Source organism: Leptidea sinapis, chromosome 15, assembly GCF_905404315.1.
Source record: "Leptidea sinapis chromosome 15, ilLepSina1.1, whole genome shotgun sequence".
In the NCBI taxonomy this organism is placed as follows: domain Eukaryota; kingdom Metazoa; phylum Arthropoda; class Insecta; order Lepidoptera; family Pieridae; genus Leptidea; species Leptidea sinapis.
This window is the reverse complement of record NC_066279.1, coordinates 514,331-532,507: the sequence shown is the minus strand read 5'-3', so window position 1 is coordinate 532,507 and position 18,177 is coordinate 514,331. Positions and strand designations below refer to the sequence as shown.

The following is an 18,177-nucleotide window of genomic DNA, read 5'->3' as shown; positions in this document are numbered from 1 at the left end:
ACCAACCTATCCTTTTTTAAATTATCAGTTAAGAAATGACCAGTGCGTATCTTATAGACTTCAAGTCCTAAATCATTATTTAAAATACGCGACATGGTTCTTGGTGCTATCTTCATCTCCCGAGATAAAATCTTATGCTTTCGGACAGGATTTCTTTAAATTATTTCCCTTACTGTTTTGACTACCTTTTTCATACGAACACCACGTGGACGCCCAGATCTTTTTCTGTCACAAACAGAAGAGGTGTCATTATCAAAAACATTTTACTAATACCAAGCGTATGGGAGTTTCAAAAAATTGCATTTGACTCCATACCTTCTTTTATAATGCAATCACAGCGATTCGGTTCTCTTTATCACCCCACACATTTTAATATCGAAACATATTATACAATATATTGGCGCCAAAATGAGAAAACTCAATGAACAATCCACAGATACATAAATACAAAGTGTGTAGTGCCAGAAAAGGAAAAAATAAAACCACCTAATTTAGATATTTACACAGACATTTATTTCTTTAAGAAATTACAAATGACTAGAATAATAAGATTAGATTGTAGTAACAAATAATATTCATAATTACTGTTCTACTTATTCATATACGACATATTTTTCATATATATTTTAGGTATTATTCATACCGCAAAAGTGGAAATGAATAATAAAAATTTTGGACTAGGTCCATATATAAGCATTATTCTAAAACAATTAAATTTAACTTACCCTAATAAAGGCAAAATTTTTAAGCGGCAACACAATACGGCTGCATAAAAAGGCATTCGAATTACAAATTTTATATTTTTAATTAACCCTCCCTCCAGCGAGGTCCTGGAGTCAAAAGGCCATAAAGTCCTTCAACACTTATTTTAAGACTGCTCTATTACAATTAAAAACCACAAAAACAAAACAGAAAAAAAAATCGGAATGCGATTCAATTATTCTAGAAAACACAAATGTGAAATAGATATTCAACGAATGAACAAAGGAATAATAAGTGAAATAGTGCTGTCAATATGTCTTTTCTTTAGATCGGACTCATACTACATAATTTTAAAGTTAAAAAATCCTTAGACTGTAAATATTGACTTAAAATATTGCCACTTTGCCTCATAAAAATTTAAGTTTTCCGAAATGGTGGTAAATTTAAAAAATTACTTATGACACAACTGTCGTTTTTGACGTAAATGAATGATTTTCCACTTTGACATATACGCAGAGAATGCGATATAATACAATGTGAATCGAAATACATATTTATAACACTTTATCTGTTGCACGCTTCTATGTCCGTTTACATTATTTACAGTTGGATAGGAAATATTTTACATATTTTAGATACAGCACTGCTGTAGATATGGTACCAAACTGAAAAAAAAAACAAAATCTGCAAATATATGTTTTAAACACAAAAACATTATGACGAAAATGTAAAATGTGTTCAAATTCTCGAAATATCACAGCTGATGTACTTACAATGTAATAATTAAAATCAGATTTATGAAAATCACAATGAAATATAAGGAAGCAAAAACAAAGTACTTACTTGTGAAGACATCATATTATAATAAAGGTGGTAGTATCCGTGTTACCTTCCGTATATTTTTGAGAGTCAAACGATCAAATTTAAAGATTACCCCCTTATTCATAATAGTCTGCTAACTTAAAGCATTGCTAATTCTCACACTGTCTTCTTCTATTGACCTAAGTCAGAATGAGAAAAAACACTCCTTAGCGTCTGTTTAAAGTTAGCGGACTATTATGAATAAGGGGGTAAAACTTTCGCACACGAATATTTCTGAATTGAAAACTTCTATTGCGTTGAGCACTTTATTTTGTGTAACGATCGTTCAAGCAGTCTCGCTCGAGTCGAATATAGGAGCGCGGTCTGTCAGAGCAAAAGTTACCAAAGAAATTTGTATCTACACAATTAATTAAATTATTAAAACTTTCGTGAGACAGTATCTACTATACCTTTATATTTAAAGCGGCTTTACTCACATTCAATCGATGTATGTACCGAATAATTATAGACCAATCGAAGGTATTTCCTTGGGGTGAGTGATATGAGTTCGCGGTCGCGCCCAATCTAGCACTACAATTGGTGAGAAACTAGTCAGAACCTGCATCGATCGAAAGAGTGTGAAGCCGTTTTAAATACATCGTAAATTATAATACTTTATGAATATACAACAAAAATATTGATGTATTTCGTATATTATCTGTGATGCCTACTACTCGGCTAAGTCGAGTTAGTAAGTCTTTTGTGGGGCGATGTATATGCTTTTACAACAAGATCCTAGAAAATGTTCAAAACGAAAGTTTACGTTTATTCAAAATAATTGTTAAAAACGTTTTTATGTTAAAGGTTACTATAACATAAATGACTTTCTTAATGATACCACAAATTGGGAATGGAGCGACCGCCCTCAGGCTATTAAATAATAAGTTTAATTGTACAATATTACTTTGTAAACATATTTATTCGATGAAAAAAAAGGCCCGCTGAGTTTATTGCGCCCATTCTTCTCAGGTCTGAGGCATTCATTTTGGAATGGGTGGTAGTTTTTGACTTTCAATAAGTGATGTCACATCCTATTTTGAATAAAAATATTTGAATTTGAATATCTAGTAATATTATACGAGTATATCTCGTCTTGATGAAATTTCACTTGTGTCGCGTGGTCTTATAAGCATAGTTTCTATAACCTATCATTTTTGTATGTAAGTGTTAATTATTTTAATATCAAAGTATTCATTAGAAAATACTAAGTACCATTTATTTTTTAGGTTTAAGCGAAAATTATCGTGAAAAATTTTGTCGTATGACAGATAATATCGAACATTCGAGAATCATTGAAACCGCGCGCTCGAAACTAAAAACCGTATCCCTGACGTCAATAAGTAAGTGGCTAATTTTAAAGTTATTTTTAATGTTGTACATTATTAGGCACCTTAGAATTATAAGGTATATTATTATCATAATTTAACGGCTATCGCGATAAAAGCACATTTTCTTGTTCCAGTGCTTCGGGCATGTCAAAGCTATACAATAACTACATGCTAATATAGCTACAACACATAAATATAGAGTCATGTTAGAAATTTTGACGATTATTTATAAGTGAAATTAAAATAAGCGGAGAAAAATCCATTTCATATAATAAGACTAGTCAAGGCATTCGAAAAATCTGCTTAATATAGAAAAATATATTGTACCTAACTGTGAGAATAAAAATAAGTTTATAACTAAGTTATCTACTAAAGCAATAACTTTACGATTTTGTAACATTGAGGGGTTAAATGATATTTATATCCCATAACTAACATTTCCCAGGGGTTAAAAATACATTTTACAAACAAAAGATATTATAATTTTATCAATTTGATAACTGTTACGCATTTACAACTACGTATCCATCAAATAGACAATAAAATATCAAATTTTATTCACAATCAGCACAGCAAATTGACATAATTATATCAATTTTTAACACCTAAACATAAACTGAAAAACTTAATATAATCTACAATAAAATAAGCAAGTGGAAATAATAACATCAAAACAATATGTTATGTTTTTAAAGTGATAACACTCACTTCTAGGATTAATACACAAATAAAGTTTGAAAACAAAATTTTATGAATGATGCGGGGCTCGAACCCACGACCTTTGGCGTTCCGTGCCAGTGCTCTGCCAACTGAGCTAACCGTTCGAGTGACGTATCGTCATAAAATCTTGTATTTGTTCAACTTTCAGGTTGTGGCTTCGTTAGTCGTTAGTTAGGTCGTGGGTTCTAGACTCGCATCGTTCATAAAATTCGTTTTCAAATTTTATTTGTGTAATAGCATCAATCTTAACCCGATTCAGATCAGCAAGAAACTCCCTGCTGACATCCCAACCGTCACTTGACCTGAGTAACCCCCATCAGGTGACCCCTGTGCTGCACAAAGTCCACCATTTTCTGCACCAGAGTACGTTCCCTGGCCAACATATTAGCCGCCTGCTCAAACTTATGCTGGTTCCTACGGATGTAGGCATTCGTGTCAGTGACCATGTTTTGCAACTTCTCCGGGTTGATCTCGTCCATGGCACATTGCTCGTGTAGCGGGGGGTTAAACCGATAGTAGGTGCCTGATGGTAGGAGGTCGTTCAATACTAAGTGTACACCTGAAATAGTAAGAACACTTGATCGTTATCTGGCAAATTAATTATACTAGAACTCCTTATCTAAAGTCCTAAATAGAGTGGGAGGCTAGATTATGGGTACCACAACGGCGCCTTTTTCTGCCGGGAAGCAGTAATGTGTAAGCATTATTGAGTTTCGGTCTGAAAGGCGCCGTAGCTAGTGAAATTACTGGGCAAATGAGACTTAACATCTTATGTCTCAAGGCGACGAGTGCCGCTCGGATTTTTTGGGTTTTTCAAGAATCCTGAGCGGCACTGCATTGTAATGGGCAGGGCGTATTAATGTCCTGCTCGTCTCGTCCCTTATTTTCATAAAAAAAAGAAAAGGTTACGCATTCACGGGTTAGGCGCCTTTTTTTGCGTAAAAACACTGGGTTCAAAATTAATTTTTTATAAGGCCAGTGCGATTTGGTCAATTTAACCACAATCTTCAAGTTTTCTTTCACAGTAAGAGCGTCGGATAATCGAAATCATATTGATACATATAAGGCACCAACACTCAAATATATCCATATGCTCCAGCGCCATCTGTCGGCGTTCGATGGAGTCAACGTTCACCCCGGCCAATAACTTGAACCATCGCGCGTTCCATATATCCAATAGTTGTGTTTATGTAAATTGAAGAATCAATCAATCAAATCAACAAATCAATGTAGAAACATTATAATTTGATTGTGTAAATAAGTTTGTTTCGTTGCACTGACATTACCCATCGACGACCACTGCTAGAAGTCTAGTAGTATGGACTCTGCTAGTGACGGTGCACCCTCTTCCGCCATTACATATAATATATTCATCTTTTTTATTTGTTATTCGTTATACAAAATTATATTACACCTATATTTATTCGCATTATATCATTATTTATTAAGTTTATTATGATTTACTTTGATTTTAATCCTACAGGCCAATCCATGTAAATGTTGTAATTTTGCAAAATAATAGTTTGCAACATATTTTCTTACCTTCAGTGTCAGTTGCAGAATCAAGTATCTTATTGAACTTATCCTTCCAACTCGTGCCAGAGGAGTCTTTAGCGAGACCTTTGCCCATCAGCTGATAGTCTAAGTGTTTGTTCAGCGCTTGCCCCGTGCCCACAGAGATGACTGTGCTGTTCTTGAGAGCATCTGCACCGAATAGTAGCTTCGCTTCATGAAGCCCTACTGCCGTTGGATTGTTTACCATTATCCCGCCATCCTGATAACAAAAATATAAAAATGAACTTAGGCTGGATTGTATAGTTATAGTTACGGTTTAAGTCAAATTTAACTTTAACAGTAACTCTGACTTTAACATAGACTGCGGAATGTGTTGCACCATCGTATTCCTAGTCATCACCTATATAAATATCACTGGACAGGCTGTACCCTATGTTTGACAGCAAATTTTTTGTGCCTATTTGAAGCGCCACTCGCGAGCGTCTAGAGAACTAATTTTGACGTTTAATACAAATGGCTACGAAGGAACGTACAATACTCTGAAATATTTTTGCATTTTGAATCAATTTCGTTCATGTTACGTTATTAATTATACTTCAAAAATCAACGTAATAAAGTACACATTTTTTTTTGTAAATAGTTCCCCACCATATATAGATGTTTGCTGAGGTTGTCATCATTAGTTTTAGGACCGCAGACTCTCACTACATAGCCAACAGCGCCAAAATGGCGAATATCAAACAGGCACAAAAGCACTTTGACAGCTGCCAGTGCAGTTGTATATAGTAGAGGTCAGTGCTTGCCATACTGTCAATATCGAATATTTATTTGAAACTTTTGACAGATCGCTACTTAACATTAACTATAACTTTAACCAGCGAAGTTCGGACGGTTACGGTTAACAGATAAGGTTATGAAGTCATCTTAAAATTGTCAAATGATCCAACTGATTTTTATGGTATTCGAGTATTGCGTACTCTTAGGGTGACGGGCGCAGTGTGATGCTATCGGGATCATATCATAATAACATTTAACATATTCTATTGTAATTTGAAATGATTTGTAAATCGATGTACTTAAATGTAAATCTTGATATAAAAGAGTGGCAATGAGTTTCTTGCCACTTCTTCTCATTAGCTCTTATAGACCTTATTATATTACCCTTTAAGAAGTAGCGGTAGATTCAATAAGAAAAATATTTTATTATTTTTCTGACATTCATAAGTGTCTTTTTCCGTGACCTACGTGAATAAACTGATTTTGATTTGATTTGAATATGTTATCCCCACCTTAGGTCGTTTTGTATTATGTTAGCCTACCAATAACAGTGAGGCTATGACGCTTGACATTATTTTGGATTTATTGGGTCATCTTCTCGTACACATTTATTGCATATAGAAAAGTTAAACTAATAAATTCCATCGCGTCAACGAACCACCGTTCGCATATGATATTATATCTCGGTAGGAATGTTAAAAACATTTCAGCTGATAGAAAAGTGAGGTTGGGTGATCTCACCTGGTGCAGTAGCCCGTGCAAGTTGAACTCGCTGAAGTAGGTGGGAGCAGCGGCTGAGGCTCGCACGGCTTGCCAGAGCTTCGCACGTGTCGTGCCCGGGAACACGGAGCGCACTCGGAACCCGCACTCGTACGTGCGGAACAGGTACGGGCTCAGGCGAGACCCGGAGTTCACGACGCAAGACACCACGCACATCTGTTAAAAATATATTTTAGTACCAACAAAAGTGAAAAGCAAGACATTGTGAAGAACTTATTTTAAGACACATGTCGTTAAAAAGCGATAAAGTCAGTTGGAGAAGTTCTTTTACGAGATCACGTACATATTGCATACTTCTCGGCACAATCGATCAGTAAATCTCTTTAGGGGCGATGTATATTTTACCAGTGGGAGGCTCCTTTGCACAGGATACCGCCTAGATTATGGATACCCCAACGGCGTCTATTTCTGCCGTGAAGCAGAAGTGTGTATTATTGAGTTTCCGTGTGAAGGGCGCCATAGCCGGCGAAATTTCTGGGCAAATAGAACTTAACATCTTATGTCTCAAGGTGACGAGCACAGTTGTAGTGCCGCTCAGAATTTTTGGGTTTTACATGAATCCTGAGCGGCAATACATTATAATGGGCAGGGCGTATCAATTAACATCAGCTGAACGTCTTGCTCGTCTCGTCCCTTACTTTTATAAAAAACATATGCAAGATCCGAGAAAATTTTCAAAACAAATGTATTACGAAATTAAAAAACGTTTGTGTAGTAAACATTTGGTACTATTACAAGAAATGGCTTTCTTAATTATACCACAGATTTGGAATGGAGTGACCACCCTCAGGTTATTAAAAAATAAATTTTATTGTACGAAATTACATTGTAACCATATTTATATGAAAAAAAGAAACCCGCTAAGTTTATTGCGCCAATTTTTCTTAGGTCTGAGGAATACCTTTTCGAATGGTATGTAGTTTTTGACTTTCAAAAGTGATATCATATCCTATTTTTAATAAAAATATTTGATAATTTGAAAACAAAATTTTATAAACGATGCGGGACTAGAACCCGCGACCTCTCGATTTCCCTGTGCGCGTTCGAGTGACGTATCGTTGATAAAATCTTGTATACTTTGTTCAACTTTCAGGTTGTGGCTTCATCTACAGGATCTACTTTACAGTTGATAACCTGCTGAACCCCAATAATTACATATTATATAGAAATACAAGATCATATCAACGATACGTCACTCGAACGGTTGGCACAGTTGGAAGTGCGCTCGCACGGAACACGAGAGGTCGCGGGTTCGAGTCGAAACATATTTTGTTTTCATATTTGTGCAATACATTTAATCATAGAAGTGAGGGTTACCACCTTGAAAAATAACAAATTGTTTAAAAATATTTGAATTTGAATTATGTCATGTATTGGAGATATTTTTCACGAGTTCGCGAATATTTTATGTCCCTATGACATCACTAAGATTAGCGTCGTTACCCTATATCAATGCGTGGTTCCACCACTACCCTAAAAAAATTAAACTTACTTTAGGTGCGTTGAATCTGTTGCACTGAGTCAGCATGACGTCACGAAGGTGATCTTGAAGCATTTTCTCCCAGGCAACAGTGTCGTAGTACGAATGGGACCAAACTAAACGAGACGTACCTGAGCGAATTTAAAAAAATCTTATTAAAATATTGACATCTTATAGGACTTACAGAAACTTCAAGTAGGAGAATAAAACGTAAAAGCAGAAATGGACCAGGGTATAAACTATTTAAATATACTATAAAAGGGAAACTAAAATGGTTGAATTCATTATTTTCAATTAATTTTATTCAAAAGTATATTATAATTGCGAATATTTAAGTCAATAAACAAATTTATTGTATTATTTCGAAATGAAACAGACGTGTGTTCTCTAAGTATGTCTCATTGACATGGCACTCTACAGAAAAAGAGTTGTGAGAACTCTGGGTAGCAAGAAACTTTTAACGCAAAAAATATAATATTTTTAATCAGACTCCGACTCGAAGGACCAAAAGTCGTTAATAATTTCAATATTATTTTTACGTATGATGGGCTGTACCCGTAGCATCAATCATCAATCTGCGTGTGTAGATATCCACACTTCCACATACAACCAAACATTGAGAAGACAACACTTTTAAGGTTGGCAACACAACGATGACTTCTCCGGCATCCTCACCATGCATGTTTATTATACGGACTAAAAGATTTATCACGGGTAGGTTAATAATACAGCAATGATTTTGTTATATATTCATAAACTAATAAGTTTTACAACATATTTAAACAAAAATGTGTACAAATACTCTGATAAGTTTTGCTCCAATACGATCTGAATTTACACGAACGAGCGTTTCAGTACCGAGCGTGACAAGTCCATCTCATTCAAAACTCACCAAATAAAGTGCTCGCAACGCTTAAAGTTTATATCACATCCTAAAAAGCACCAGATATTACGAGGGGTGTTTTTGCTATCTCAGAGATCAATAGAATAATGCGACTCACCTCCAAGTAGCGACGTATTCCCGAACATTTGCTTCGACAATGTGATGTACATTTGATTCGCTGTTTCCAAATTACCTTCGCCAGCTGCAACAAATACATTGATTGTTTACTTCAGAATGTGCACGAGTTGAATGCAATCGGGGTCTGAGGTAAAGAGCTTGAGCATCTTCCCCCGCTGTCCGTAGGTACACCTCGCCTCGCCCGCCTAGTGTTGTATAATTAGGTAACAGCACTATCATACTCCTGAACTCAATATAAAGAATGTATATATAGGAATGAACCAGTTCAAAAATGGCGGATTGTTTAAAACTGCGGTAATTACTGCTTTCTTGTACCATGAAACACGCAACGACAACTGTCATTGACCAACTGTCGCCATTTCTTCGTACGAGTGATAAGGACAGAGATAATAATCGCTCGGTATAGCAATGTAACTCAGTAACGGTCCGATTGTTTACATTTTTTATCTACTCTCGCTGGCCTTAGTATAGAAACAGCTTTTTTTAAGACTTTCGCCAATAATTGCGTCAAACGAAACGAGAATACGCGGTTGCCAAACTGACCTGCTTATAAGTCATTTGGTACATAGAGGTGAAGTTATTGTGGAACGCAATCTAGCCAATGAAAATTCACTGCTTCACCTGTACATCGTAAAATATTCCCAAAAATAGTCATTAAAACTTTTCTTACCAATAACAGCAGCGATGATAGCCCCAGTGCTGACTCCGATGATGTAGTCGAACAGGTCTTGGACTCTCCTACCGGTGAGCCGCTCCAGGTGTCGCAGGATCTCGATAGCTATGATGCCGCGGATGCCGCCACCGTCGATAGACAGAATATTGGGGCCCCGGTTCTTTGTGGGGCCCATGTAGCCTACCTGAGCTAGGGCCTGGAAAGTTGACAATACAAATCAATCACGAATACCTGCCAGAGTTGTAGGTATCTTATATAAATACATATATATAAATGTAATGTGTGAACAATTTTTATATATTCTTCTCTTTGTGGTACACTTTGTTTGTTTATACGCTGGTATGTTGTAAGTCTATGGTGCTGCCGAACTCCCTTTTTCTCTTTTTTTTCTACTCGTGACCGTTTTAAATTTCTATACAAACTCATATATTCTTACATCACGGTATAGTGTCACTGATGCAAAGGCTAGCGCCGTTGTCTTTCATCCCCGTCCAACACACCAATGTGTTTTCTGTTTTCCGATTTCATATTCAAAGGTTGTGGGTATAATTGACCAAGTGGGCAACTGGCATTCGGCTTACAAGGGCTTGAAAATGGCACATAGTAGACGTCGAATTGGAAAAATATCCCGTAAATACAAAGACCTTATATCCGGTTGCAAGTTTGTTCGGGCATATTTGATGGTAATTGGATGGTAAAAATGTTTATAGAATAATAGCGGCGAGGCAACAAAGCACTTTTCTCAAATGGCGTAAAGAAACACGTTTCGGCCTCACATTGACTAATTCTAGTAGGCTTCATAAGATACATAATAACTTTAAGGGTAAATGTATACACTTTTATAATAAAGTCCCAGCTACTGTTCAGGCATTATCTATAAATAAATGTAAATGTTTTATAAAAAAATGGCTCTGTCGTAAATCCTATAACTCCACAGCTGAATATCTAAATGATCGGACAGCCTGGAACTAGATTGTGATTATTTTATAGCGATAGAAATGACTGTACAATATTGTTTATTTTTATTGAAGAGCGCAAAAAATGAATGCTGGGAGAGTTTCTTGCGCCGCTTCTTCTCTCTCAGAGCGCCATTTGTTTCCGAAGCGGTAGTAGTATCTAGTATATTAGAAATGACATCAAAAAGAATTCTAAAGGAATCAATTTTGAGAAAATAAATGCCTTTTATGCCTTTTATTGATACTCCCCACTACTCGGAAGTTAGAATAAGAGTCTCGTTATCTGGTGGATGATCACTACCAACGAACCCCATAATCACCACGTGATCTAGACCAAGGGATCCCATTGTTTTGTTGTGATTACTATTTAATAAACCATGATCAGGCGGTGTTCAACGCTTAATAAGACTCATTAGGAGTTAGATCAAATGTGGCCTTATAGTATTGAGGCCTTTGTAGGATTTGCATAAAAACATATTCGGCAATGATTGTTAATATAGCCTTAAAAATCTGCGTTAAGAGCCTGTACAAGTTTATGTAATTCCTGTGGTTTTATAAAATAGCATGTGCGGCGGTAATCACTTCCCGACGGCTCAAACGGAGACGTCGATTGCTTTCACAATCTGTATATAAAGAAAAACATACCTCATTAACAAGGGCATAGACTTCAGTTTTGAGTAACTTTTCATCGGACTTGAGTTTGTGTTGTACCCGCAATAACGCTCGTACGGCGCCTTCCTAAAAGTTTTATGTTATTAGTTTTTTTCCTATAAATTATTCCAAGTAATAATAGATATCGTTATATGTTGTATGGATATCAGATATGCTCGCCTAAAATACCGGCTTGGAATCAATTACCGGCTGCTGTTTTCCCGAACCGATACGACTTACCGCCGGTCGCAATATACTATCTACAGATAGAGATAAATTACTACATTCTACTGTCAGTAATATGAAGCTGTCCCAATATACCCGATAAGTCATTCTTATCGCCTTATATTGGGACGCGTGAATTGAGTATTCCATACAAACTTTTATCGCTGGTAAGCTATACGTCGTCCCATTGACAGACAGCGTGTACGGATAAGGTGAGTTACCCCTCTAATAAAAAAAAAAGTATAATTGATTGTGGCGACAGCGTGGGGCAACTCGTTATGGTCGAGAGAAGCTACGGCTAGTCCATGAGTTTTGCTCCTGAACGAGCGCCATTTGGGGCGACTGCACAATCCTGTCATCGACAGCCCTGCATATTATTAAATGTCTGACACTGTAAGAAAATACTATGTCGTATATAAACAGCGAGTTGAACAAGACACACAAGCTTTATCAATGATATGTCACTCGAACGGTTGGCTCAGTGGAAAAGCGCTCGCACGGAAAGCGAGAGGTCGCGGGTTCGAGACCCGCATCTTTCATAAATTTTGTTTTCAATTTTAATTTGTGTGTATCACTTTAAAAAATAACAAATTATGTAGAAAGAGTTTGACGACAAAACTGTGTATACCTTAATGGCATAGTCCCTGGCTTCCGGATATTGCTGCAGATGTTCAATGAAGTGCTCAGTCCTCTTGAGGAGACACTCCGGAGTCTCTGCTGTTACGATTGCAGAGATAACGTACGCTGTTCTGGAGTGTATTGAAGTCTGAAACCAAGCAGAGGACGATTTAGTGCTGAAGAGTACACAGCCCATGTAATACTGGAAGGCGTTTGTGGCATCTCTACGCAGGTACAGACTTGGCAGACTTATTTAGCGAGAATTTATTACGCACAATAGATAAAAACAGAGTGGGAATATTTAATCTATCTACCAGTGAGAAGCTCCTTACTAGTGGGAGGCTCCTTTGCACAGGATGCCGGCTAGATTATAGGTACCACAACGGCCTCTTTTTCTGCCGTGAAGCAGTATGTGTAAACATTACTGTGTTTCAGTCTGAAGGGCGCCGTAGCTAGTGAAATTACTGGGCAAATGAGACTTAACATCTTGTGTCTCAAAGTGATGAGCGCAACTGTAGTGCCGCTCAGAATTTTTGGGGTTTTTCAAAAATCCTGAGCGGCATTGCATTGTTATGGGCAGGGCGTATCAATTACCATCAGATCATCAGATGACCAGGACGATCATCGCTGATCGTCCTGCTCGTCTCGTGCCTTTGTTTCATAAAAAAATCTAAATTGCAAATATGTCGATTTTGTATTTTAACACAGACTGCCATTTGGTGTGTCTTTGCCAGCCTTTCAAAGTGTTGTTGGCACGTCAGTAAATTACGAAAACAAAGAAAACAAAGACATTCGTACGTAATAAATTACAAAATTTCGGCCGTTGTCACATAAATACGAAGCTACATTCCAATAAGGTGTAATAAAAAATATGTATATTATCTCTAACATAATCTTCTGACACATCTAGTACATTCTAGATCTATTATCGCCCATAAAAACAAAAACTGTGACATAGATTACTAAGCGTTTCTCTTCTTGAATTATCAATTTGTTACAAAAACAAAGTAATAATCAAAATCACAGCGAGAGATAACGAAATAGAACACTAAAATAATCAGTCAACTAAAATAAAACTTTCACACTGACATATCTAGTACATCCAATATATCTGCGTCTAGCATGATACGATTAGACATTATTAAATAAAAAGTTATTAAAAACAGACTTTTACTGATGATAACTATCAACCAGTGGGAGGCTCTTTTGCACAGGATGCCGGCTAGAATATGTGTTATTACCACAACGGTGCCTATTTCGGCCGTGAAGCAGTAATGTGTAATCATTACAGCGGTGTTCCGGTCTGAAGGGCGCCGTAGCTACTGAAATTAGTGGGAAAATGAGACTTAACATCTTAAGTCTCAAGGTGACGAGCGCAATTCATCAGAATTTTTGTGTTTGTCAAGATTTCTGAGCGGCACTGCATTGTAATGGGTAGGTCGTATCAATTACCATTAGATCAACGTCCTCCTTGCCTCATCCCTTATTTTCATTAAAAAAAAACCTCGTCGTCTGGATTGCCATGTACTACTGCGATCATAAAAATCCATAAAATCTCCGGTCATACTCGAATTACTGCCAATAGGCTATTGAAATAATAACTTAAAACATCGCCTGTTTAAGATTTTTTATGATAAAACGTGACGACATGTGTAAGACGTTCACTTAATGGTATTTGATACGCCCTGCCCACCAATGCAGTGCCCCTGAAGGATTCTTGGTTCAAACCCAAATTTCGCTCGTCATTTTGAGACATATAATTATAGACGAAGCCACAAACTGAGAGTTAAACAAAGCATACAAGATTTTATGACGATACGTCACTCGAATGGTTAGCTCAGTTGAAAGAGCACTCGCAAGGAACGCGAGAGTTCGTTGGTTCGAGTCCCGCCTCGTTCATAAAATTTTGTTTTCAAATTTTAATTAGCCCAGTAATTTCACTAGCAACGGCGTATTTCAAACCGTACACAATAATGCATGAACATTACTGCTTCACTGCAGAAAAAGGGGCGATTTGGTACCTAGTGCAAAAAAAGTCCATGTATATAGTTTCGCTCACATTGCTACTTATAAACGAAATTACTCAGGCAATGTCACAAACGGTCGCTTGTAGTGTTATATCATACGCCAGAAATTTCACAGCTGCATTTTCTATTCACGAGACAATCACGCCATACGATATACAAATAGAATACTTATCACACGCTACTGCGCATTTTAATTTTATGACATGTCAAGATACGAGACAAATACATAACATTCACAATTTCTAAAGATAATTATATACTTAGGAATGCCTCATAACTGTTTTTACAATAAATTTAAATTACAAAATACCATTAGTTCAGGTTTAATTAATTTAAGACTGGCTGTATTGCGCTCATCTAGTAGTTTGTTATTTTCATTAAAGAAAATATACGCGGATATATATAGGCAAAAGTTGCCATGATTGAGAGAAGAAATGATATTACTTTTAAAATATTTGAAAAACAAAATTTTAAGAACGATGCGGGATTCGAACCTACGACCTCCGGTGTTCCGTGCCGCTGCTCTAACCAACTGAACCAACCGTTCGAGTAACGTATCGTTATAAAATCTTGTTTGCTTTGTTCAACTCTCAGGTTGTGGCTTCATCTACAGGATCTACTTTACAGTTGATAACCTAATCAACCCCAATATTTGCATATTAGATTAGAGTTTATGAGATTAGACTTGAACAAAGCAAACAATATTTTATAACGATAAGTTACTCGAACGGTTGGCTCAGTTGATTAGAGCAGCGGCACAGAACGCCGGAGGTCCTGGGTTAGAGTCCCGCATCATTCATAAAATTTTGTTTTACAAATTTTATTTGTGTATTAGAAGTGAGGGTTATGACTTTAAAAATATAACATATTGTGTAAAAATATTTGTGAACTTGTTGCCATTTTTCAACTGTATTAGTATCACCACTATTATTATTACTACTGTTACTCATTTTAGAAGTAGAAAATTTTCAACTTCAACTCTTCAATAATGGCTTTTGTGGAAGAGATACCTCACAAAATAATTACTAATAATATTATAAACTAAGTTCATAAGTAGGTAGTCTTACCAAAACAGTACAAACACGACAGTGCTAATCGAATTCATCAATCTGAATATGAATTGCACATTTTAAACCAAACATTTTTACACTGAATTTGATGCCATATTGTGATTTCACCTACTATCATTTTTTTTTTGAGAAATATAGTAGTTGGGCCTCTAATACAGTAGGATACTTATATTATAGAGTACTTGCGTATATTATAGAGTAGGGTTGGCTTAACTCTCATTGTATGTATGAGTTGTTGCAATATTTAATTTTAGCCAATAAGAGGTAGACTGTGATTTACATTGAGTTATTGCCCACAGCAAGTACATTTCAATAATGCATGAAAATAACATTAAAGATGCTATAATAGTAAACAAACATTGTTTTGAAGGCAGACACTTGCCGACACTATAGCATTTCATAGCCTATTTAATTACTCAATATATAAATGAGAAGTCTTACCTTAGTAACAATGGGTTTACTAGATTTCCAACTTGGCTCAGATATTTTTCCAAAATGCAGGTCCTTCTTCAGTTTCAAACCATCCCAAAGCCCTTGAAATGTTATTTCCTTGGCCTCCGAACCCACGGTTAACCCTTTGTCTTCTACTTTATCCGTCTTTTCCTTCACCTCTTTAGTAGCAATTTTATTAGTTTCATCAATTGTGGTTGTCTTAACTGTGTTTTTAGGTTCCAATTGCTTTTCTTCGGAACTAGATAACCTTACAGCAACAGCTTTCTCAAATTTTTTAATAAGATCTGAAAGAGGTGAAGAATTTTATGAATTGGTTATTCAAATTATGAGAATATGTTTGAAAAATTTAAAAAGAAATCTAGCCCTACTGGAGGTTGACAAACTTGTGTTGGACATTTTTCATAGTCATATTGTAAAGATTATAGTCTCACATAGGACTGAATTGTATTCTAGCTAACTGAACAAGTTTACCAGTGGCAGGCTCCTTTGCACAGGATGCCACATAGATTATGAGTACCACAATGGCGCCTATTTCTGCCTTGAAGCAGTAATGTGTAAGCATTATTGTGTTTCCGTGAGTAGGGTGCCATAGCTAGTGAAACTGCGGGGCTTAACATCTTATGTCTCAAGGAGACAAGCGTAATTGTAGTGCCACTCCTGATTTTGGATTTTTCAAAATTCCTGAGCGGAATTGTAATGGGCAGGGCATATCAATTACCATCAGCTGAATTTCCTGCTTGTCTTGTTCCTTATTTTCATAAAAAGAGTTCAAAATTGGGGTAGTTGATTTCTATACTATGAATAAATGAATAAGTAGGTACAGATGTTACATAGATTTTTTAATTTATTGCTATTTATTTTAAGATTTTCATGTTTATATATTAAGATTAATTAAGCCTTTATCTGTAACATATCAGAAGACGCTTTATTGATTTTTGAAATAAATAAGAATTCTTTTTTTGGATTGAAGAAGACACAGGAGTTATCACTTGATCCATGTGTGTAAGCTTATAGTGGGTTAATGATCCTGTCATAGAGAACCCTGCTTCTCTTCGCATAGCTTATCTATACTAATATTATAAGGCTGCAGTGTTTGTTTGTTTGAACACGCTAATCTCTGGTACTACTGGCCCAATTTGAATGATTCTTTCAGTGTTGGGTAGTCCATTTATCGAGGAAGGCTATAGGCTATGTTTTTTTTTTTCAAAATTAGGGATCCGTAATAAAATTGCTATTTTGTAATACAAGGTGTAAAATCGAATACCTATTTTTGTGTGCGCTGCAAAAACTATTGATAATAGAACAAAATGATGTACAGGCTATAATATAGGCAATATTTTATTACTTATGAAACTATCGCGTGAATTATACTTTATATGGCAAAACAACGTTTGCCGGGTCAGCTAGTATCTTTATAAAATAATAACCATATTTACAGTATGTGTGAATCAATTGTGAACTAGACTTGAACACAATGTGTTCCAAAGCTCCCAAAATAAAAGAGGCTCAAAAAATTCCAAATTACAAAGGAAATTAGAGAATTGTTGTTCTTTGAGAATAATCACCAAATTCTGATTAGTTTGTGTGAGTTTTTACTATACATGAATAATGTATTTCTTATCAGTTTGCATAGTAATTTATATTATCGTGTGCCTCAATGTTATTGTTGATACAGTTAACGCAGCATAATAAAAATAATAATATCGAAAGAGTCACTTATTTATTAAGTAATTCAAATTATTCTAAACACTTAGCCCATGTTTCAGTGTAAGATGAATAAGTACTTTAGTATACATCAGTACTAGGTAAATACATAACAATGTTAATACTGTGTCAGGGGTGATTGAACTAACAACTTCTAAACATAATACATACGTTCCCACTGTTCAGGCGTTGCAGGCTTTATCCTTTGCACTAGTTTTTCAACTTCAGCATTTAAATTTGTCATAGATAAATAATGTCTTATAACTCTCCACTGACTCCCTAACGACGACATTCTCACCGAAATGAGTTCAAGAAAATCACAAATAAACTGTTTGTGTGTAACTGCGCACTGTTTTTACTTTCGCTTGGATTATAACACTGTTGCTTTTGTAGTGTGATTTGATATTTAAGCAAAACCTTGAATATTATTTTTAAATCGCAATTTGCGAGTTTATTTTTAGATAACTATCACAAAATTCACAATTCACTGGTCTTCTTTTGAAGAATGTCAATAGTAGTAAACTGAATAATACGGAAGTTAACGGTGGCACTCAGCTGGGAGCTGACTGACGTAAAATCACCCGATCAATGATACCAACATTAACTTTTCAAATAA

At 35.8% G+C, this 18,177-nt stretch overlaps 1 protein-coding gene across 1 annotated transcript; it reads right to left on the bottom strand.

Moving 5' to 3' along the window:
• Positions 1 to 490: 490 nt before the first annotated feature.
• LOC126968384 (calcium-independent phospholipase A2-gamma-like) lies at positions 491 to 18,162 on the bottom strand. Its single transcript, XM_050813389.1, has 10 exons — positions 17,733 to 18,162; positions 15,846 to 16,141; positions 12,318 to 12,455; positions 11,459 to 11,551; positions 9,855 to 10,053; positions 9,165 to 9,248; positions 8,176 to 8,294; positions 6,645 to 6,839; positions 5,154 to 5,385; positions 491 to 4,170 (listed from the first exon to the last, which is right to left on the bottom strand). The coding sequence occupies exons 1-10, from the start codon at positions 17,851 to 17,853 to the stop codon at positions 3,905 to 3,907; spliced, it is 1,743 nt and encodes a 580-aa protein (XP_050669346.1). The 5' UTR covers positions 17,854 to 18,162; the 3' UTR covers positions 491 to 3,904.
• Positions 18,163 to 18,177: the final 15 nt, after the last annotated feature.